We start from the raw sequence: 22,039 nt of genomic DNA, 5'->3' as shown, positions 1-22,039 counted from the left end.
TGTTGGGCGCGCACTTTGAGTGAGGGATTGGCCATAAAGGCTTAGTGCTTTGTGATTGAAATTATGCTATTCATTATGCCGTTAGCACCACATCGCCATGGGGTGGCTAAATATTTTCCACACAGCAATTTTCCGGTAGCGCGTCTCCGGATCTTGGCTAATCCTGGATATGGCTAATCTGGTATTTTGAAAAAATCGATTGAAGATTACTGGTGGATATACCGACATGCAGGTGTTCATATTCTGTTCTAGCACTTAGATATGTCTATGGCCTACACTGTTTGGGGATTGAAATTCGACATCTGGGCTAATTGTTTAATTGTAAGACACCATAACAGAGGAGATCTTCGGCAATATCCTCTCTTGTGAGACAGACTAGAAGAGTGTCGGAAACAAATGCGCATTTTCTTTTTCAACTTAACTTGCAATTCATTTCAATTTTCAATTTCTATTTATAACAAAAATTATAAAACAATTGTATACACAGCCCTTACGAATTGGATTCGAACGCTTCTTCCCCACCTAACCCTACCAACGTTTGCCACTTCTCGCTTACAGTCATCGATACGATTTCTGCAAACCCATCTTACAACGCTCCATCGCGATCACAAGTAACTGGTCCCGATCCACCACCTCCCGAAACCATATCGATCAAATCCTGCAGCGAAAGGTCGCCCAACATTTCGTTGATCATCGGTTTAAGCTGCTGCTCGATCAGCTGCGTAATTTCCTGCTGATTGTTGTTGATCAGCCCGGGCACGACGCCCTCGACCACGCGATTAAACATAAAGTTGACGATCGGCTGCAGGAACACGTTCTTCACGTCAGACCGTACCGATTTAAGCGTTGGCGTTACGGTGAGACTGCGAATCTGCAGCTTGTCACCACTGATACCAATCGATGCGCTACCCTTCACGGTAAGACCTACGAAGAAAAGTGGTGTTAAAATGTTTCCTCGCAGCGTAAAGTAGATCTGCTTCTACCTTTGGCATCAAAACGGAACGAGCCGAAACGGGTCAGGGGAAGAAGTCCGATGAGCTTGGCCTTCACCTTGTACTTTCCCTTGGTGCGGATCGCACCGAAGTAGAACTCAAAGTCCAGCTGCAGCTTCAGCACCTTGATGTCGATGTGCTTGATTTCGAACTCGTTCAATCCATCAACGACCAAATTATTTAGCTCTCCACTAATTCTGTGAGAAAAAGGGTAGCAATGTTACAGAAAAGCGTTCTGAAGGTTCTTCTTCGAGGTGCCTTACTGGAAGAGTTTCTGCTTGATTTCCATCTCCAGATGGTCCACCTTGAGCGGAGCCAGCACCGGGATGCCAAGATCTGGATTGGCACAGACCATCGACTCGCGGAAGCTTTCCAGAAACTGGATGACCAACTCATTCAGAGCATTGTCCCGGGGCTGAGCCATAAGGTACTTTTCCTCCTGAGCAGCTGCACCGGTCAAGGTACAGGCCAGCACCAGGCCAACGGTGACGGTTAGCAAGATTTTCATCTTGATTTTCAAACTTGATTAGCTCACTGAGTCCACTTGACAACCTATCACAACGCTCTGTTGGCGTTCTGTGCTTCGCTCTTCAACCACCACACTACTTGCTCTGACGGTTTGCCGTTGTCACTGGAGTGTTTAAATACGGTTCGTTGCTTACGTTAGCTCCCTATCAAAGCGTTCGATTCTTTATCGAGGCATCGGACATCGAGAGCAAGCGGTTGTGATAGTTGCAAAACTTCACCCACGAGAAATTCCTCCCCCGGGCGTAATCAATCCCCAGTACTTAACGGTTCACACTGGAAGTGTGTGCGCGCTCTGCCCATTCGAAACAGCGATCCAGGATAATCCCGTACACATCTTGAACTATTCCGGGAGCTTTGTAGGAGGGCCGGGAGCCTCGATGTAGTCCGTACGAATTAAACCACAATAAAAGTAGCTACTGCAAACGTCCACTTCAAAACGTGGTTTGTAGGCTCAACTGCGCCTTCGCTTATCGTCGACACGTTCAACGGTCGTACACGGTACACGCACACACGGCCGGTAACCATGTAACGGGAGGAAGACGAACTTGACCGATAAGTTTACCTAGCCCAATTTCAAGGATTGCATGATAAACAGGTCCAGTCCCGAGATGGAGCGTTTGCACAATCGGTATCGTGCGAGCTGGAGTGCAACCCAAACACAAACATGCACCGCGGAACCGGTAACGCGAGCAAAGCCTTTGAAATGTTCGTAATCAATTAGTCAATGTCAATCGTATGATTTTGGGGCCGAGATGCTACTGCGTTGACCGATTGGGCGAGGTTTTTCGGCATCCGCTATCTAATCGGTGGCAGTGGTCGGTTGGTTCATGGCTGCTGTTGGCGCCATCCATCGCAGCTAAGCACGTGCGGTTTAATGCCGATTTTCGGAAAGGTCCTTTGTGCGCTGTGTATGGAAAACTATTCACCGAAAATTGGGCTCATTTGATTACGGGGAAGCTTGCTCTTCAAGTGAATCTCTCTTACAGATACCCATTCGAATAACACGAAGGACTGCTTTAGGAACACATGCGACGCAGACCGTAGAGCTCGAAATGCCACGCGGTGTATTCATGTAAATCACAACAACAAAATATTATTGCAACTGGAAATTTCATAAATATAAAACGTGTTATCCGTGTAATTCGAATCACCCTGTAAGTGGCAACCAACATGTCACGCAAGAACTGTCAGGTTGAGTGCAACTGTTGCATACAACTTCTTGCAACTTTTGTCTTTCTATTCCAGTGGTCGACAATCGACAACAGATGGGTTTCTTAATTGAAAATGATTTTAATTATTTAAAGGTAATTAGATAAATACCCACGTTGACCCAAGTTGAAGAATAGCTTATAGTCCCATAAATTCTGTACCATTCTCCAGCATCATCTTGAAGAGATCTTCCACATCATACCTCCACAATATCTCGTTCAGTTTAGGCTTCACAGTGGCTCTTATTTGCAACGCAATGCTGTTGCGATTGTTGCGCAAATATTCCGGAACCTGGCCCGAAACTATACGATTAAACAGGGAAGTGTTCCACGACATCAGCAATATCTTTTCAAAGTTTGCCTGGGAACTTTTGACGGTAAGCATCACATTTAGATCGCGTACGAGCAAATGTTTTCTCCAGATGTAAAAGTGCACAGTTCCACGCACGTTGAGAGCTTCGGGGGAAGAAAATATTTCCTACCATTAGATATTTGCTAAACTAATGCATCCTAGTGATCCTACCGTACAGCTGCAGCGAATACTTTCCAGACCGATCGAACGGCACAAATCCGGCCAGTTGGCCTTTCGCCACATAACGTCCAACCGTTTGCACAGACGGAAAGATCAGTTGAAAGTCCAGCTTTCGAGATGGAATTTCAATGTTCAGGTTTGTGATGTTGAACTGATTCAGACCTCGCGTGATTCCGTCCTTTAGCTCGGCGTTTAATCTGTTGCGATGGCACACACGTACACCAATCTAATGAGCTCGTTTTTGCGAGTAATCAGCTATAACACGAAATACACGTACCTGAGCATACCACTATCAAAATCTTTTATATGAAGCCCTTTCCAGGCGTACGGTGCCAGCACGGGAAGGTTCAGCTGTGGAAATCCGTCCGCCATTCCTAGCCGAAAGTTTTCTACCAGCTGTAGTACAGATTGTTTGAAAGCTACAGCCTCTTTTTCTTGAAGGTGAGCAGAGGACGACAAACGGACTCCATCGCAGGGTGGTTGAAGAAACGAGAAAAGCAGAATTGCTGGTACAAGACGACACATTCTAACCTCTTGTGGTTGAACACTAATTTCGTAACCAGAGGCAAGTTTTCTGGCAAACGTGATTGTTTTTGAAATTTTGAAAGCGGTTGCTTTGATTTTCGTTTTCGATCCGATCCGTCAACTAGCATGACACTGGATCGTCTTCCTTAAATTAAGTTTTAGAATAAATAAGAATAAGAATATCCGAAAAGTAGAGTTATAAATAGCATCTACACATATGACCTGGAAAACGTACGTTTTAAACCCATACTTCTTTGCGATAAGCCAGATAAATCAGATAGTCATTGTTTTTAGTTCAAATATAACCTTTAATCCCATGCACCTTTGGAGTTGCAGTAGTAGTTGTTGTTTCCCATAATATTAAGCTTTTTTTTAAATCTAAATTCGTGTTGCCGTATCATCGCTCTTCTATTGATTCATGGGAATCAATGCAAACAAATCGTCCAGCGTCATCGTGTTGAGGATGGAGTCAGCAATCGGTATGCCGACGCGCGAAATCATTTCTGTCACTTCCGGCGCAAAGTTAATCAGCACGGAAGGGACCAGATCTTGGATGACCACATTAAGCAGATCAGATAGCTCTCCTCCGAGCAACATTCCCTCGATGTTGTTCTGTGAGTATTGGAAAGAATATTCCCATTAAGTCAAAAGCTGCCAAGCTGCCGAGGAATATATCACCAAGCTATACAACCTGTAACGATCCAAGCCGCACATTGGCTTTGAGTTCCGGCATGTGAAGATAGCCGGACGGTAGCTGGCGTAGTAGAGCCGTACCCTGGATGCGTAGATCGCGCGGAGCAACGTGGAAATTGCCGAACCCAAACACCGGAATCAGCCCAAAAACACGTCCATCTGCATCGTACTGTCCGCGAGCAATCACGTCCGGGAAGAGAAAATCGTACCGGAACTCCATCTGCATGACGTTCAGCGTCAGTGTGCCCTGGAAACGGTCCAATCCATCGACGAACAGATTGCGCAAAATGGCGGTAAAGCTACGAATGGGCGGAGATTGAAGATAATCGTGTTCATAGTCCTCGGAAAGTCAAACGCACTTCTGACCTACTCTAGCAATCCACCCAGACTCAGGTCCACATCAAGCTGATCGGTCTGCAGCGGAGCCATGACGGGAATGCCCCGTTCCGGATCACCCGTCCGCAGCAGCTCACGGATGTTTTCCAGCAGCTGAGCCAAAGCCTCGTCAAGTGTTGCACGCTGCTCGGGCTTCAAGTTATCCAGGAGCTGTGGCTGGATCGGAATAACGGCTGCATTGCAGACGACTGCTAGCAGTGCCAGCAGTGCAAACACACGACACATGTCGGAGGTTCTAATGGACACTTCGGAGGAACTTTCTGACGGGTAGGAATTTCTGTCCAAGAGTTTTTACTGTAGACTGATGTCGGTAGATTCGGTGATCGTATCTTATATGAGTTGGAACTATAATCTGATTCCTTATCATAAGTCCGCCGATTGATTGTGCCTCCGCCGGGGGTCATAAGGCGATAATTTGGGGCTTTGTTCTGGTACAGATAAACACAGGGTGGCACGAGGGGTTGGACGGAGAGCTTAATTCATTTTTGGTTAGGATACTTCAAAAGCTTGGAGCGAATCAAAATTGCTGTCGAAAACCGCTAAGGATGTCAGGAGGCTTAATAATCTATCTGCTAAGGACTATCTAACGGATAGAACTTTTGCTTGATAGTGCACCAAGATCATACAGACGCATAAATGCTCGTGTCTTAAATCATAAATCGCTATGATTGTTTTGCTCCACAATCTTATCGTTGCTACCGCTGTCGACTGATATCGTGCTCGAAACGGTTATCAATGTGACGTTGTGCTAAAAGTCACTTAAAAACCGTTCCATCGTTCAAACAGTATACACGGGTTAGCGAGTAAATCAGTATTGGAGCGTCATCTTAAACAAAGGGATTTTCGAGCCACCCATATCATAGTGAACAAGGTAAATGTAAGTTCTATCAACGTGCTGCATACGATCGTGCTTACAAGTCAGCTGGCATTTATTTTACGAATCAGTTAAACATCCCTCCAACACGGTGTCCTTACGGGAACAGCAAACCCATCAGATCCTCCATTGTGCGGGTAGCCAGGAAGCGGTTTGCGATCGGGATGATCAGCGCATTCAGCATGTTGGTCATGCCTTCGGGGAAGTTGCGCAGCACCGACGGTACAATGTCCTGAAGGACGGCATTGAGCAGATCCGACAGTTCCCCGCCGAGCAGCATACCCTGGATGTTGCTTTCGAGTGAACCCATCTGCAGGCTGATCGAGAAGTCGGATAGCATCAGGAAACCTTCGCCATTGTCGGTGATGGTGGCGAACCCGGTCGCCAACACATCACGAGGCCGCACGGAGAAATCTCCGATACCGAAGATCGGAATCAATCCCCACACGCGCCCGTTTGCGTCGTAAAACCCATTGGCACTGATCTCCGCGAAGCGGAACTCGAACGGGAAGCGAAGCGTGGCCAGATCGACCTGCAGCCGGCCCTCGAACGTATCCAGTCCGATAATGTTCATGGGCGTGAAGCGAGCATCAAAGCTGTAAGATGAAGTAGAGTTGTGGCTTTGTAAGTACACCCGTCGGCCGCTTCTGTATCGTCATCCCATACTCAAGTAACCCTCCGAAGCTTGCGTTGATGAAGAGATCCGGATTGTGGTACGGGGCCAGTATTGGCATACCGGTTTCCGGATTGCCCGTGCGCATCAGCTCACGCAGATTCTCCAGAATGCGCCGCATGATAGCGTCCAGAATGATATTCTGACCAGCGACCTCTGGCGGAGAGTAGCAACAAACGAAACGAGATCAATATGGCGGAGCATGCTGCAGGAGTTAAGAACACAATCACACAACACTCACCCTGCACTCCGACCGTGGCCGTAAGGGCCATCAGGGCCATCACAATCATTCCGGTACGCATTTTGTTTTAGTTTTTCCTCAGCAGCTCTAGAGAGCTAAAAATAAATTGAGCAGACTGTTTAGCACTTATCAACTACAGGGAAACTTTAGAAAACACCTACTGTTTCCTTCAACCGTTGGACAAATAAGCCCCGCCGTGCGTAAGAAGGTAGCATTTATAGGTTGACCGTTCCCATTATCGATTGGATATCTTCGGTACGGTGATACCACAGTAGCGCGTTGGCCGTGCTTATCTCAAGTTGGTGACATTTTTGTTTTTGAACCAACGGGAGTCATGATTTGGGCCAGGTTAGTAGAGGGCAAACAATTCTCTTCTGGGTGGGCAAGGTGGAATCGAGGTAGATAAGCTAAAGACGATTAAGTTGGGCATCGATAAAGCTCTTGGTACCGCACCTGGCCATCTGGACAATCGTTCTGCGTTTCTGCCACTTCGTTGGTAAAGGTGCAACACCTGGACAGATATGGAAGCAGACGGGCCCACGCGCGTTGTACTTGCCGATATTGGGAATAAGAATATTTAAGACAATGTTTTATGCAAGAAAAAAACTGAAGGCTTCCATTTTCCAGACTTCGCGCTCTTGTCTGCTCTGTAACAATGGCGAGCCGGATGTTTAGTGGCAGATAAATCAAAGCTTGCACAAAGTTCTTGGCGCCCTTCGAGGCACACAAATGCTTTCTTGCTGTGTTCTGTTCTGTCTAAGCGTGCCATTTTCGGCACGATAAACTTTTACTATCTATTGCCGGTTTTGACCCATGTTAGCGGAATGACGTCATTGCTTCGGCGATATGACGTCATTGATTTGGATGTGGTTGTTGTTCTTCTTGGTACGTTCGTTGACGAGCTGCTCCAAGAGGACAGATTGATATAAACATAAATGGGAAATTGGAAGAATCTTATACGGATGTGCTGTGAGAAACCGAGATAAAGCACTGCTGCTACTAACACTTAACCATAGGACGAGGGAGAGCGAGAGAGAGAGAGCGCGCGTGAGAGAGTGGGTTTTCATACAACAGGATAAACACAATCATGCGTCAATTTCCCCTACTTGGACAAGACACGGACAGTAACGAGATGAGAGAGAATTCTCTCGGAATTTTATAAACACGACACACGGCATAGTATTATTTTTTCGGTAATGTCAGACATAGCTATGCTTGCATCTTGTTTAGCAAGAAATTCCAGCATATCATATAAAACGGGAGTTTGAAGTAGCGGCATGTATTTTGCTAAAAGACAGCAACATAGTATACTTATAGTAAGTATGCTGAGAGAATTCGTCTTTATCGCTATTTAATTTGGTCCAGCGTTTACCGTAATTGTAACACTCCACGAATAATTGTCAGTAAAGCAGGTGTGCATACTTAAGAAGTTGATCCGGTACTATAAACAAAATGTATAGAATAGCTCAGCTTGGGAAATTGTAGTAAGGCTACTAAGTAGATGCATTCCTGTACCGGTTCCGAAGAGTATTCTAGCAACGGCACGGAGCATATCCTGCTCGGGAGAATACTTCCTCGACCAACAACCGTGAGATGATAGTATCCATCCAGCATAACTAGAGGACACATAGGATCCGTTGCCCGTGTGTGTGTGTGTGGGTGCGAGAGCAGAGCACGAGGATTTTCTGCATCAAGTTCTGCACGAACACGGTGTACACGGCGACGTGCTGCGAGTGTGTGCAAGCATTTTATTGTTTTTCCTGCCAGAGATTACAATGCTCCGGCCGAGTAACGGCCGAAACCGATACACGCTACGTTAGAGATCTCCAGTGTGAGATTGAACTCGGTGCAAAGCGGTTGTGTCTGGTGTAGTGCGAGTGTTTGAAGTACACGGTGCTTTGTGCTTACTGTTCATCTGAGATCTCGTTCTGTCAGATATCGATGCTACGGTACCGTTCCTAGTGTGGGTATCAAAGTGCGGCAGAAAAAAAAAACCAAACAAGGAAACATCCTTCGCCATCCGTCGTAGTTGTCACAGTTTGTAGCCAAATCGCGTGTAATTGAACACCTTGGTCCTGTGTGGATATTCGCCACGCGCAAATGGTAATACAGTAAGACGATGGGAGCAAACGGTCAGATGTATCTATCCGCGAGGACGAGGTTTTACTTTATTGCGTTTTGGCGTTTTGCAATAGTGCACGTACAAGGGCATTGTGTATATTGTGGTCCTGTCTCCACAACTCCCGTGGATATGTGTCAATATAGATCGCAAGGACAAGAAAACTCCAAACTAACACCAGGAGGAAGTCAATAATCCTCCTTGCGTAGTTTCTTTGCCCGTGTATCGCATTATCATCTTGCTCTAAAAAGCTTATTGCAAAAAAAAAAATCCTTAATCATTCCATAACCTCGCAAGACAGCTCTATTGCTGGAGTGCTCTCTCTCTCTCGCTCGGTCTTTTTCTCTCTCTCGCTCGCACCTGCTCCTTTGTTCCCAGTCAACAGAATCAACCGGCGGAACGCTGCATTGCGAAGGCAACTACTATCTTCGATTGGAGCCTGCTGGGACTTCCTGCCTGCCTATTATCCTGCGGTGGGCCCACCACCAATCACCTCCCCTTCCTATCTTGTTCTTCTCGTTGGTTGATAGTGTGCGTATTCGTGGGCGCTCACAACCGGAACAAAAACCCGGCAGCAGTCTCTCGGTCGCAGCTTCTTTTCCTGTGTTTTTTTTTTGTTGCGGCGTAAGAGTATGTGAGCGAAGTTAAAACGTGTTCCTGATGGTTTGGATCAACACTTCGACCCAAGCTCCAAAACTCCCAACTGTCTACTAATGGGAAACCCTCCTCTATCGTCCCTTGATTGGACAGTGTTGCGGTGAAGTTACCTTGCCACCCATTTGCTCTACGTGGGGAGAAAACTTGCTCACGATGTTTGCTGGGGTGCTTGATAATCACCGCAAAGATGGTGGTGACGTTGATGATGATGATGATGATTGTTATTTTGGTGTGCGGTTGGTAGTAACTCGTGGTTTTTCACTGCACCACCTTCACTCACCATCACTGCATATGCCCACACCTAGGAAGCGAGCATGGGAAGCGCGCACACACACACTAGGCAAGGAAAACGCGAGAAAATTATGCGGCATGAAGCGAGCCGATCATAAACAACGTTTTGCATAGCACAAAACCGTGCAGAGCTAGGCTGAGGATATGTGGTTGCGGGTGTCCTTGACGGTAAGTCCTTGCGCGATGAACTGTGGATACGTTGCGCTAGTAGGAAAGCAGGGTCGAGTGTGCAGCTGTTTCCATTGGAAGTGAATAGTTGCTTTTTCCATTTATTTGGCTTTCGGATAAGAAGTAACATGTTGAAACAATATTGTCTATCTGATAGTAGACGCGAGGAGACATAGCACACGGTCTCTACTGCCTGCGGCACACTATCATCTGCAAGAAATCCTTCACTGCAGTAGTTGCTCCGAGACGGCTTCATCATCATCTTCAGCACGCGAAGGTGATGGCGTAAAGGTATGGGAAAACTCGGATGCTCCAACCAAAAAAAAAAGTCATCATTACCCCAAAAACTCTCGCCACATGTGCTGGCTGGCTGCTGCTACTGGCTGGTAGTGCTTGCAAAAAGGCTCGTCTTTCGCAGTAGAGGCACGGTTACCAACACAGCCACAGCTAATCACTCGCTGGGGGGAGGCTGGTGGTAGTTGAAAGTTTTCCTTCTCTCGGATGGTGTCGGATTTCGGGTTTTTCCCCACCAGAATTGAACTGAGAAGGTCTAGCGGAGCTTTGTCCACTCTCTCATCCTCTCTAGTGTTCTCTCACTCTCTGCCCATGTCTCTGCTACTATACTCAGCTTGCTAAATTTTCCTCTGTAGATTTTTCCAAAGCAATTCATAGAAACGAGATTTGGTGTCGCTCTCGGTAGAAAAGCTTTGCGAAAAACTCGACAAGTTCTGAGATTCTCTCACTCGAGAGAGCGAAAGTAGAGAGTGAGACTGAAAACTGACAGAAGTAGCCTTTTCGTTGCTGTGTCACCCGTGGGTCAATCGTACGTACTTCGGGTGTCCTTTTCAGTCAGTCGAACAGTTGAACGGATACGGTGGCACTGTGCGACCTCAAGCGACACTGGTGTGCAGACATATCGGATTGACGGGTTGGCTCGTTTCTCCCTCCGGTTGGTTGAGCATTGTTTTGGGACAGCATTTGTCCTAACGGCTGGTTTGAAGTTGTGACGATAGCTGCAGGTTTATAGGAAGAATTCTACCAGTCCAATCTACCCTCCCCTAAAGGTGCAGAGAAGAGGTTCATTAGGAATTTGATACCGTGATTGAACGGATCAGTGTACCGTTCGTTACAAGAAGGTTCAAGTGCGCTATCAAGTTCAAGTTCACAGTGCCCCCGATAGCGAGGCAAGGTGAAATGTGAGTCGTCCTTGTGCTCGTTGACCAAACAACAGCCCTCGGTGTCCTGGAAAACAATCGTGATCAATTTTTGCTTCACTGTTTTCGTGCAGTACTTCCGGATGGTGCCAGGAGCGGGCAAATCTTTGCTAGTGAATGAACGAACGAATTGCTAGCAATCAATTGTAACAATCTTAAATTCAATTCTAGCGTACTCTCCGCGTCAGTGTGTTGTTTAAGCTGCGAACAGCCAGTGTGGTGAAGCGTTCGTGCAAACTTTAGTGATCAGTGACGTTCACATCCTTCTATAGCACGTCTGACAGGATCGTAAAACATTACCAGCCGTGTGCCGTTAGAAGTGAGGGTTCACAAAACTTACAGTGATAGAGCATACTGAGCCTAAATTCACGCCGTATGGAATTTTGAGCAGTGTCGGAACAAATAGAATCGTGCCCGGATATAGTTTGGCCGCAAGTTCTACTAAGGTGCGTGTGTATGTTAGTTTGGTGACGTGTGCTGAAGTATTCAGATCCGGGGTTCCAGTTTGTGTGTGTGTGTGTGTTTTGTGGAATCATTAGTGTCCTCTTACATCAAAGCTGCACAGAGGTAGCACGGCGTCAAAGTTCGGAGTTGCGTTAGATGAGCAACGCTAGTGAATTGTTCTAGTGGATCAAAATACTTAGGTGAGTAGAGATAATTGTATGAAAGACCGCAAGATAACGCAATTTTTACATTTAACCGTTCAGACATTGTTTGGTGTCAATCTCTTGACGTGTCCAACTTGCAGGAGGCTCGTTTTTCTATGTCCATGAAGATCAAATTGAGGACTTCATAAATTGGACTATAAATCTAACATTTTTAAGTTTATATTGTTTATATTGTCCCAGATATAGGTTAAAACTAATTTAAAATCTGAATAATTTTCTAGCAAGCTTAGAGCCTATTTCCAAAAACCTCAACCTTACGATTTAATCAATGTTTCGTGTAAGAAACTGAATATCAATTATTTTCTTCCTACGTCGTCTTCAGGATCTCATGCAAAAAAAAAAAAATGCTACAAATAATGATATTGAAAAGAAGATAAATGTTGCTCGTCGAAGATAATACTTTCCACATCCTTTGTGCAAATTCGAACAAACGAGTCCCGCCGCTTGCTTGCTACTTACACTAATGTACATCACAGCACTCGGTAGCGCAATGTCCCTGATGGGTATTCTGATAAGTTTTGTGAAAAATTGCCTCTTTCCAGCGGGAAACCATGCATCGCTCATCGCTGTTGACATAGCGATGTAACGTACGGCAAACTCACACATCCCGTTTTTTTCCCACCGGCTCGCTTCTCTTAGGCTAGAAGAAAAACGCACGAGCCAGAAATAGACTGAAACGATGTTAAATAAATCATTGTGCACACGCTTCAAACTGGCACACGGTTTAATAATCGATAGATGGACGCTTCGTTTTTTTTTATTTGCGTCCTGTTTGAAGTTTTTGTACGAGAATTCTTTGTTGAATGTCCTTCTGGCAAAGTTAAAGCTTAGCCAATTTTAACCACCACTATCTGCAAAGTTTCCGTATGTGGCTGTTGTTGTGCTTAATCTCAGTGTTTGGAGTGGTTGGCTTTTAAAGCGCCCACTTGTACATACCGGTCCCAACATTAGCTTATGCTGACTGAGACTTAACAAGCTGAAGCATGGTAGGTATTCTTGGTAAAAACAATGCCTCACAAACGATCCGTCAGAATACGCGATTTGCTACAAAACTTAGCTCGGCTCCGGGTGGGCCCAACGTTCTTAAGCGATGCCACCACTCCTCTCTCTGCCACAGACACACACACACACGATAAATGTTTAACCAACGGCGGTTGCACCAGGAAAACAGTTCACTTTTAAGCATTGTATCGTTTTCTCCGGACGCCACTTGTGCCTTGACGTACCACCCGTCCTTCATCCGGACGAGCTCCGGAGTGAAGAAACTTGAGCTTTCTTAAAAGCAACTGCCTAGACTTTAACGTCGAGCCGCTTCAAGGCTCTTCCATCCTAAGCTCCTACTGTTGTGGACCAACCGACCATGTGTGCAGAGTAAGCTCCCTGCGTGTGCCCCGGCTTTACTGGGGGGGATGGGTATGTTGGTCGCTACTGTCAGGAGTCACGTACGTACGGAAGAACGTACGGAAGACAAATAAACCAGCAAGCAAACAAACATCCGTGTGCCAAACGGGGTGGAAGATGGATGGAAAACGGCATGCACATATGGCCGTTTCCACACGGTTCAAGGTTGCAGCAGGTAGAGCACGTTAGCAAACTTCTTCACGGTGCGGAACGATTGGAGCGGGAAAAACCCCCATCCTCCCATGTTGGGAAGTGTTTAAATTTTTAATCGTCAGTCACCCACTGTACAAACGCTGGTTGTTCACCAGCACGATGTACATGGCGAAGGTACGTGCCGTTTGATGCGTGCAAAAGAACGAGAGCAACGAGCGAGGGCTCGCATTATGGAGGATTTCTTCGCAATTGGCAATCATAACAATGTGAGCGCAGGTTGATAAAAGTTTTGTAATTTTGTGATTAGAATACAAACATTTCAAGGAGTTCGGAGAATATCTTCAAATGAGCAGTCGGGGCACAGGAAATGGCATTAAAGTTGATTAACGGAAATCTTGTTGGCAGTTGGCAACGAGTAGGCTGTTGTCATCAGATATATCAACCTCTGCTTGACATCCGGACAACTTTTCGTTGGGAGCAGTTTGTTCCTGACCTTAGGAGCTGCACACGTAGGTGTATAACATACTTTTTATATTAAAATCAATAACACATTTCGCCGGTGGATCTCCACAAAATGTCTTATTTATCGCAGGCCGCAAGTTAAGATATCGATGCATTTAATACGCATGTCACGCGTTAGGCAGTGAGAGCACAACGCCAACCACGATTAAGCTGCTGTGCGCTGTATGACTTGATCAAAACATAAATGTGTACAGACTTAGATTCGCACGGGTGGATTTACCGCCGTCATTCAGCAAGTGAAATAAAAATCTATCGAGTCATTTTCGCACGTATGTATGCTGAGGTGGATCAGAACTGCCCTAGATCTGGTAAAGATAACAAGAAAGATCAATGCAGAAATACCGTGTCACTGGTTGGTTGGTTTCAACGGCACCACAAGCCCGGGGTACGGGTTTAGGATGTGTGGAAATAATATTAAAAATTTATTGCACGTATTTAATCTCCGCTGTCGCAAACGGGTGTCTACGGTACAGGTTCTTCCGAAAGAAATGGAACCGTGGACCGTCCGTATCTTCTGGTGTATTGTGTCTGTGTTTTGTACGCCGTCAGCAGCATCAGTAAGATGCTGAACCACCGTAGTGGTGGCCGGATTACCGTAGAAAAAGGTTTCGATTGGTCACAAACACACCTAGACATAGACAAAAAAACACAACTGTTGAACGCATCAGATACAGATATCCCAGGAGCACGGGCGGACATTGATCGGAGTCTACACTCCGGCACAACATATCCGGGTATAATCGAAACGAACTAGATGTTTCCCCGTCGAATGGTTTCCCATGGTTCGGGGGCAACCAACTGCCCAAACGGAATTGGCCCCGCTTGCAATGTTGGCTAGGGATTTGCAAGGATCTGTTCGCCACAGCTACCAGCCAGATACAACATTGTAGCAGCGGCACAACAATGTGTGGCAGTAGAAACCCATTATACGGAACGTTACGCTGCGAAGGGACGGAAAGATGAAGTCCGTTCGGTGGGTTTGCCTCTAGTGTAATTTATCTCTGCAAGGAGAGCGTACGTAATAGGATGCGCTGCTGGTGTGTAGTCTCTTTTTGTGGTTGTATGGTCAGGGTTTTTTTTCCAGAATTTTGTGTTCTTACCTATATTGGAGATTGGACATTCTCCAGCAAAATATTCACAACTCGTACAATGTAACTTGTTTGCTTGTTGTATGCTAACTATTCATTTAATATATTATTGAAATTTTCTTGTTCCTTATAATTACTAGACCTTTTAAATAATATTCTAGTTATAACTCATTTCTGTAGTATTTAAGTTTAGCATTTTCTCGTCACAAACACCGACAAAGCACCGGGGCAATTCTCAAACGCGTGTCGCACTAATCCCGGGTGTCGCAATGTTGAAACATGTCTGCAATGTTTTAATTTTACCTGCCACTTAATCAACTATCCTCCCATGCCCAACGGTGAGCTAAAACGTCTTACGCAGTGTATAATGCCAGTTGCCAGTGTAGCTACCGGCTCCCCGGGTTTGGTTTATGCTGAGTGGATTCGTTTGCTGCCGCGTTCATTGCTCCTTGTTCGTTAATGAATCGCAAATATTTCCATTACGAAGTGCATTACGATCGTTTCGCCAACCGAACACTGTTCGTCGTCGTCTGCTCGGTGTAGGGGCGCTGTTTGGGTGCCAACGGCCCTTTCCCTTACCTCTACACACCCCGGCAGCACAGTTTCCTTAATAAAGCCAGCATTAAAATGTCGACGCTTTTCTATCGGGGGGGCCGGGTTGTGTGAATTTACGATCTCGCTTGGATTAAAACATAACGAAAAAATATTTCCTTTCTCTCACGCTCGAAGGGGCAAAACGGGCTTCCACACGGGCTTCGTCCACACGCCGCTCGCCATAGCGCACAATACTACCCTCCCACCCCCCCAAAGGAAAAAGGCTTGTTTAGTGGTAGCAAACTTACACTTACAGTGTCGGAATCACACAGCGGACAAGCAGTACCGAGTACAAATCGAGCACGCTCGGAAGGTTGGGAGCGGGTTCCATTCCATTTTCCGCTGACGAGAACTAATCACACACAAGCGCCTACAGAGTGAGACAGCGTGTCAGATCGACCCGTGTGGCTCTCTCTCTCGTCAGCATTTCGCGTACAACTGCGTCCCTAAAATTATTGTTTCAATGCCACAGGAAAGCGTATGGAACGTGCCGCATGCGAAGGGAAATAAGCCGAAAACCCAACTCTTCCGAATGCTCATTTCACATGCATCAATACAGACAGTCGTAGTCGTTTCGCGTAGTCGTCGTTGGTAAGCTTGGTGGGTAGAAGTCATTCTCGGCGGCATACCAACACCAGACAAACCTTCAGCCTTCACCACGTTTCTCGGTTGAAATTGGTCGGTTCGTTGGCGATGTTTGAGCCAACATTTCTATTATCGAGACGGGACGGTATTTTTGGCGACTCTTTCCTGACGTTCTTTGGCGCATTCCACACATTTCTGCCAGAGACGAGATGGAGGAGTTTCGTCAGGAAGGAAACGGGCAACAGGCAATGTAAAGCAGACATCTTGAGGGAGTTTGATTTTCGTTAAATATATAGTATCGCCTAAGTTATGCCCAATTCGCCTCGGTTTGTTGAGGTTTACATAAAAATTAGCAAAGAATTATATTAAGTGCGTTAATATAGTTAGTTAGGAGAAGTTAGGATCAAAAAGATAAACGATAATTTGAAATCAAATTGGTAAATGCTCCCTACTACATTGTATTGCCTATAATACAATTTAGTAGTACAGAAAATTTCTCTCTAAAGTACTCTCGGTTCAACATAACTTACTCCAAGTAACAATAACAACCTTACCAGCATCCTATCAAAACATCCTGTAAAAGATTGCACTCGCTCCATTGCAAATCATTTCACCATTCCCGCAAGGTGTGTGTTAAAACAATTTCATTTCCAACATTTGATTACCCTCGAAACGTAGCTGTGCGTGTGTAGAATTGTTTTGATTTTGTTGTTGTATTGCTTGCTTACGCCCTTCAGCTTTCTTTTCCACATAAAGTCGAACAATTTCGTACGGTCCCGCTCACTTTAAACCACATTCCGCGGGCAGGTGGCTCCAAGCCTCGAAAAAGCTCCAAAACCTGAAGGCCCTAAAATATCAGGAAAAACAGGCGAATCGTTTTTGTTTCCCTGTTATCGAGTTGCCTGCCTTCGCACACATTTCCGAAAACTTTCTCTTGCTCTCTCCCTCTCTTCTGCGCATTGCACTTCGAGCAATGAAATGGAAAATCCACCTTGACCGAGGAAGCACGGTTAAAGAAGCATGGTCTGTATCAGATGACGGCTTCCCGAGCGAGTGGAAATTGCTAATAGCCTTCAGGCGAGAAAATGGTTTTTCACTGTGCCTTCAGCAAACGAATGGTTGATAGAAACAGTGAAGAAAAAAATGGACACACACACACACACCGAGAGAGAGGTTGGAAAAGACAAGCTCATGGTAGGCAAGGCCACTTGGACACCAGAGTCTACCATGCCTGCCATGCAACGTTCCTGGGTTGGTGAGCGTTGGTTACGCTTCTTCCGGGCAGATGGAGACGGAGAAGCCGACGAGAATGACGAAAATGTATTTTGCTGCCATTCGCCGTTTTTTGTTTTGTTATCTTCTTCCCTGCCCGGTTGCTCGGTTTTCGGCAGCCATAAAGCTGCGGCTTACCGGAGAGCCAAAACAGGCCAAAAAGCTATCGTTCGTGGGCGCACCGAAAACAGGAAGCGAAAGCGAATGTAAAACTGAAACGCGTGGTCTTTATCTTACCTCGCGCGGTGGAGGGATTTTTCTCAATCATCATTCGACGGTTGTTGGTTCCTTCGCACCGCTTCCTTGGTTTTGCAAGGTTTGTTTTTCCTTCAAACCAAGTACGGCAGCCACTCGGCGACCCGATACCGGTACTCCAGCGAGTCCTCCTGGCGCGGGCCGAGAACCGTCGAGACCCAATTTCGAAAGAATGTTTCTACTTTGTTGTGTGCATAATTTGCGACCGCGCTTTACGTTGCTTGCTTGGTTGGTGTCACCGTTTTTTTTTGCGCAAGTCAATACCCAAAAGCTGGAACAATTTTCCGGCCAGGTCAGCAAGGATTGGAATTATGTACAAGGCGGGCAAGTGGTGCAAAGATAAAGCAAGTACACGAGAGCAAGCAGAGAGAGAGAGAGAAGAAACAACGCTGTGGGCCAGGATAATAATGGAAGTAATAAAATTTGCTAAATTGCGCTCGAAGCAAAATGAATCAGCAGCCCTCTCTCTCCCTTGGGGAATCCCTTGGTGGGTTTGGAAGATGGCCATTTTTGAACTGAAGCAATTCGATTGTTATGTAGCCTTGTGCCCTTCGGAAGTAGCGCCAATCGTACCTTGGTGTGCTGAAGCGGAAGGTTGAACATCAGGTCAGGTTAAAAGATTGGTTACTTAAGTAGGTATAAAATTAAGAGGACTCGTCTTTCAGTTGTTGATATTCTTTTTCAAATATACTTAGTATGGGGGTATATTCTACAGACATATGGTAGCAATTATTCCTTCTAAGTATGTTTCATAATCAATAATTAGTTAGATCGCTCATAAAGGGGTCTATGATGACTTCAGCTGGAAAATCTGAAAATGAATTGAAAAATACACCAAAAAATATTTTGTCTAAAAATAAAACAGTCCTCCTTTAACATGTGTATGTCACATTGGCCTACCGTCATGCACATAATTTGGAACAGTCTCATTGCTTTTCGTTCATGTTCGACTGTGGCAAACAAAACTCCCACCGAAACCACCTAAATTGGAATCACGTTTTCGGCGAATCGAGCTCACGTTGCGAATGAGTGTATCATGTGCAGTGCTGATTATTATCGATCTACTGTCATTATACGATCCCAGGATAACGACAAACGAGACATTCCCACAGCGAGGGAGGCCGTTTTTGCGAAACCTATCTCCTCCTCTGCAAGCTGATTATAATTTCGTTCAACTCTGCAGTCATTCGAAATCACACAAAACCCACAAACCCATGCACGGTTACATTTGATTGACTGGATGAAAAAAAAACGAACCCCTAGAAAACGCTATCATATTTTGCCCTATTAGTCGCCTCTAGTATAGTTACAGGAAAATAAATTTGCATGTAGATACTTCCACCCACATGATGCCATGTAACGATCTGTTTACTTGGATCGAAAAAATATTTTAATTCAACCTACAATTAAGTGGTACTTCACTTCCCCAATCGATAGATCCACTTCCCCGAAAATCCAAACGTACGATCGATTGCACCGCAAAAAACACAAGATGTTCTTCACAAGAATCATTGAAAATAAACATTTCATCGCACTGTCAAAATGATTTTCTTTCGCCCGACTTGAGCCGCCAAGTTGTAACAACCATTCGGCCAAAGGTTTGTCCTACAAAAATATGTTTTTCGTATCATCATCCTCGAGCAGTAGTAGCTCGGGTTGAAGTGCAGATGCTTTTTTTTGTCTGATTCGCCTTTGCTAACAGACAACAGAGTACTGCACCAAAAATAGGACATAGCCTGCGGCCACAGCCCAGCTGGCTGCATTTGGGATGAAAAAAAGAGCGGGACGAATACTAAAAAAAAGATAAGTAGAAGAAATATGTTTGGAAACGTGGAAAGCCATGCACACACACAGTATAAAAACACCCACACAGAGACATTACCCTTCGAGCGATGGTATCTTTGCGCCCGCGTGAGAGAAGGGAATGCTGTGCCGGCCAAGTGCAAAGCCAGCCAAGGCCGGAAATCATTTTTATGAGCCCCACCGTAGGCATTAGTGGCGGCATCGAGCGTTGGTTCGTGCACGAGTCAGCCACACCAGTCATATCTTCACCAGTCATATAGGGCTTATGGTAGGGAGGGTTTAGGGAGTCTAAAAGCGGGAAGAGGAGAAATTTTGCCGCACTGAGAGGGGGAACAGGGCAACTGAGCGGTGAGGCGGGTGGGGGAATGAATTTTTCATGCCCCGTGCGCCAGCAAATATCTGCTTTATTATTGCGTTTTCTTCACACTGATGCCACCTACTGCAATATGCCGTTTTTGGACCGCTCTTGTTTTTATTTTTTGAACATCCAAACACTCGGGGTTCAAAATTCTTGCGGGAGACATAAAATAAATTCGTGATCTTTGCGTTTGATTTGGTTTCAGTGTGCCTCGGTGTGTCTTTATCGTTAGTTGGAGGAGAAAACAGCATGTTTTAAGGTGCGGTACAATTTTGCTGATAAGTTAACAACTTCTTATGCGGCCAAGCCGTTCTCGTTGAACATAAAAAACAACTTCAATCTTTTGGACAACAATGTTGATTATTGGAATACTTGTAGAAGTTAATTTTTACTAAAAATATTAAGCTCTGAAAAATGAAGAGAAAGAGTAAGTTTATATGATGGAAATTATGAATAAAATGTTTAAGCTTAGGCTATTGGTTGCATTGATAGCGTGATAAGTAAGTAGTTGAAGCACACTCTCATACTTTCCTTTTGCGTTATTCAATTGCGAGACTATCGATGTTTACGTTTAAATCTACGCAATACCATCACGAACCATTCATCCAACAGAGTCTCAAAACACATAAGGATGAATTTATGTTGCTCACAACTAACACCGATCTTCGATCTTGTTCTGCTTTTATGCTTCTCATGGTGTTTGTGTATTTCGTGCCAAGCTATTATTTCGTGTCGTGATTTGGCCTAGCTTTTTGATTAATTAACAAATATAACAAATACGTGTTGTAGCTTACGATCCATAAAAGTCAGCATAGCAAGAATTAGCCGAGGGTTTTTAACTCGCTAGAAAGAAACATGAATCATGAAAAGCCAGAGAATTGCATGCAATTCTATTAGTTGCAGTACAGTTGTGGTTCATAGTTGATCACGGTTCATAGCATGATCACGAACGATATATCTTTACCCCATCAACAATGCGAATCATGTCTAAAATAAGTTGCAAAGTTGAAACAGCGATTAAATTAATTTTTAATTTTATCGTAACAACGTTCAAATGGAGGCGCCCAGTACTTCAATCCAGCCACAAACTACTAGGCGTCTCCATCACGAATTCTATAACATTTTTTTGCCACAATTAATATAATTGAATAGCAATACGGCCAGGCCGTTCTTTATGAATAAAAAAAAATATATAATTGAATTTAGTAATACGGCCAGGCCGTTCTTTATGAAAAAAAAAAATAATTGAATTTAAGGTAGTGTTGAATTAAAGTCTAGCTGCAGAGCAAAGGAACATACCTAGACTAACAGGGTTGTGTAGGATCATAAAAGTTTTACCATAAACTTAACAACAACAAAAAGTACACCATCATCGAACCTGCCCTATTCACCACATTGCTCCATCAATTCCGGTGAGAAATCAGCCCTAGGAGCGGAATGTGTTTCTGAAAATTACAACCGATAAGTGTCCATAAACGTGCCCATAAAAGCAATATAAATCACATTCCATACTTATCACTCGACCATCTCACACATCAGTTTCACTTAAGTCCCTACGGGAACGTGGAGGTGTAATGGTTACCGTACTGTCCGATGGCGAGGTGGTGAGCGAGTTAAGACCCATACACACACACACAAACACACCCACACTAACGCAGGCTAAGGGTGAAAGCATTTAAGGGAATTGATTTCTCTCGTCACCTGCCAGTGTCCCTTTAGCGGTGCCGACTTCGGGGACGGTTCGAGGTTGTCCCTAGCAAACCTTCGGCCACATATATATCATCGCCAGTGGTCATCGTTTCACGTTGCCGCTGGGTGGGTGTCGATTTCTAGCACAGACCGAAAGCACCTCTGTGTTCGTCGTTAAATGGTTGCTCGTTCGCTGATTAGCATTTCGAACAAAATGAATTATGACACGCTAGATGTTAAAAAATTTCTAGCCACGATTGCTATCGTCACTATGACGCTACGCGTCGCGGTGGTGCAGAATGGCAGAATGTGTTAGCCGGCAAAAAAACGTGCCCAGTTGGGAAAGCGAGGTTTTGAGTGACGTGAAAACAAACGAATCGAGTGCGACACGCAAACAATAACGAAGCTGTCGTTGCAAGGACGATTTGCACAGTGGATGAAAGACGGTGCCGTACGCTGCCGTATGAGGGCATATCAAAACTTTTCAAGCCGTTTTCAATTTAATTTTCATGTAAAATTTAGGTTAAAGTTAAAAAGAAA

General features: G+C 45.1%; 4 protein-coding genes across 8 annotated transcripts in view; 1 reads left to right on the top strand and 3 right to left on the bottom strand.

Annotated features, from left to right (window-relative positions):
- The window catches only part of LOC118506534 (fibroblast growth factor receptor-like), a 119,593-nt gene that overhangs the window by 39,879 nt on the left and 57,675 nt on the right, over positions 1-22,039 (bottom strand). The window lies entirely within an intron of this gene.
- LOC118502432 lies at positions 404-5,177 on the bottom strand. The gene is made up of 9 exons (XM_036034660.1): positions 4,849-5,177; positions 4,477-4,777; positions 4,197-4,397; positions 3,538-3,656; positions 3,252-3,457; positions 2,891-3,031; positions 1,256-1,520; positions 984-1,189; positions 404-924 (listed from the first exon to the last, which is right to left on the bottom strand). Exons 1-9 carry the CDS (start codon positions 5,097-5,099, stop codon positions 587-589), a joined length of 2,028 nt encoding a protein of 675 aa, XP_035890553.1. The 5' UTR covers positions 5,100-5,177; the 3' UTR covers positions 404-586.
- Positions 5,753-7,168, bottom strand: LOC118506535. Its single transcript, XM_036043807.1, has 4 exons — positions 6,824-7,168; positions 6,663-6,757; positions 6,415-6,577; positions 5,753-6,344 (listed from the first exon to the last, which is right to left on the bottom strand). Exons 2-4 carry the CDS (start codon positions 6,721-6,723, stop codon positions 5,846-5,848), a joined length of 723 nt encoding a protein of 240 aa, XP_035899700.1. The 5' UTR covers positions 6,724-6,757; positions 6,824-7,168; the 3' UTR covers positions 5,753-5,845.
- The window catches only part of LOC118506530 (acetylcholinesterase), a 69,010-nt gene continuing 55,466 nt past the window's right edge, over positions 8,496-22,039 (top strand). The window contains exons 1-2 of one of the 3 annotated variants that reach the window (XM_036043797.1): positions 8,496-8,765; positions 11,283-11,755. The gene's annotated coding sequence lies outside the window, so the exon portion shown is untranslated. Of the gene's footprint in view, positions 8,766-10,748; positions 11,756-22,039 lie in introns of those variants that run through there. The other 2 variants (XM_036043798.1, XM_036043795.1) reach the window with 2 other exon arrangements.

Source organism: Anopheles stephensi, chromosome 2, assembly GCF_013141755.1.
Source record: "Anopheles stephensi strain Indian chromosome 2, UCI_ANSTEP_V1.0, whole genome shotgun sequence".
In the NCBI taxonomy this organism is placed as follows: domain Eukaryota; kingdom Metazoa; phylum Arthropoda; class Insecta; order Diptera; family Culicidae; genus Anopheles; species Anopheles stephensi.
Note: the sequence above shows the minus strand (reverse complement) of the source record. Positions and strands in the feature narration are given on the sequence as shown.

What these genes read in the sequence shown, in the direction of transcription:
- LOC118502432 (XM_036034660.1), bottom strand. Translation starts at nt 5,099, where the DNA reads ATGTGTCGTGTGTTTGCACTGCTGGCACTGCTAGCAGTCGTCTGCAAT. An exon ending in CATTGATTCCCATGAATCAA is followed by an intron (nt 3,657 to 4,196) that starts TAGAAGAGCGAT and finishes TCTGTACTACAG; the next exon opens with CTGGTAGAAAACTTTCGGCT. An exon ending in GTTCCGTTTTGATGCCAAAG is followed by an intron (nt 925 to 983) that starts GTAGAAGCAGAT and finishes TTTTCTTCGTAG; the next exon opens with GTCTTACCGTGAAGGGTAGC.
- LOC118506535 (XM_036043807.1), bottom strand. Translation starts at nt 6,723, where the DNA reads ATGCGTACCGGAATGATTGTGATGGCCCTGATGGCCCTTACGGCCACG. An exon ending in GGCCACGGTCGGAGTGCAGG is followed by an intron (nt 6,578 to 6,662) that starts GTGAGTGTTGTG and finishes ACTCTCCGCCAG; the next exon opens with AGGTCGCTGGTCAGAATATC. An exon ending in AGCTTCGGAGGGTTACTTGA is followed by an intron (nt 6,345 to 6,414) that starts GTATGGGATGAC and finishes TTCATCTTACAG; the next exon opens with CTTTGATGCTCGCTTCACGC.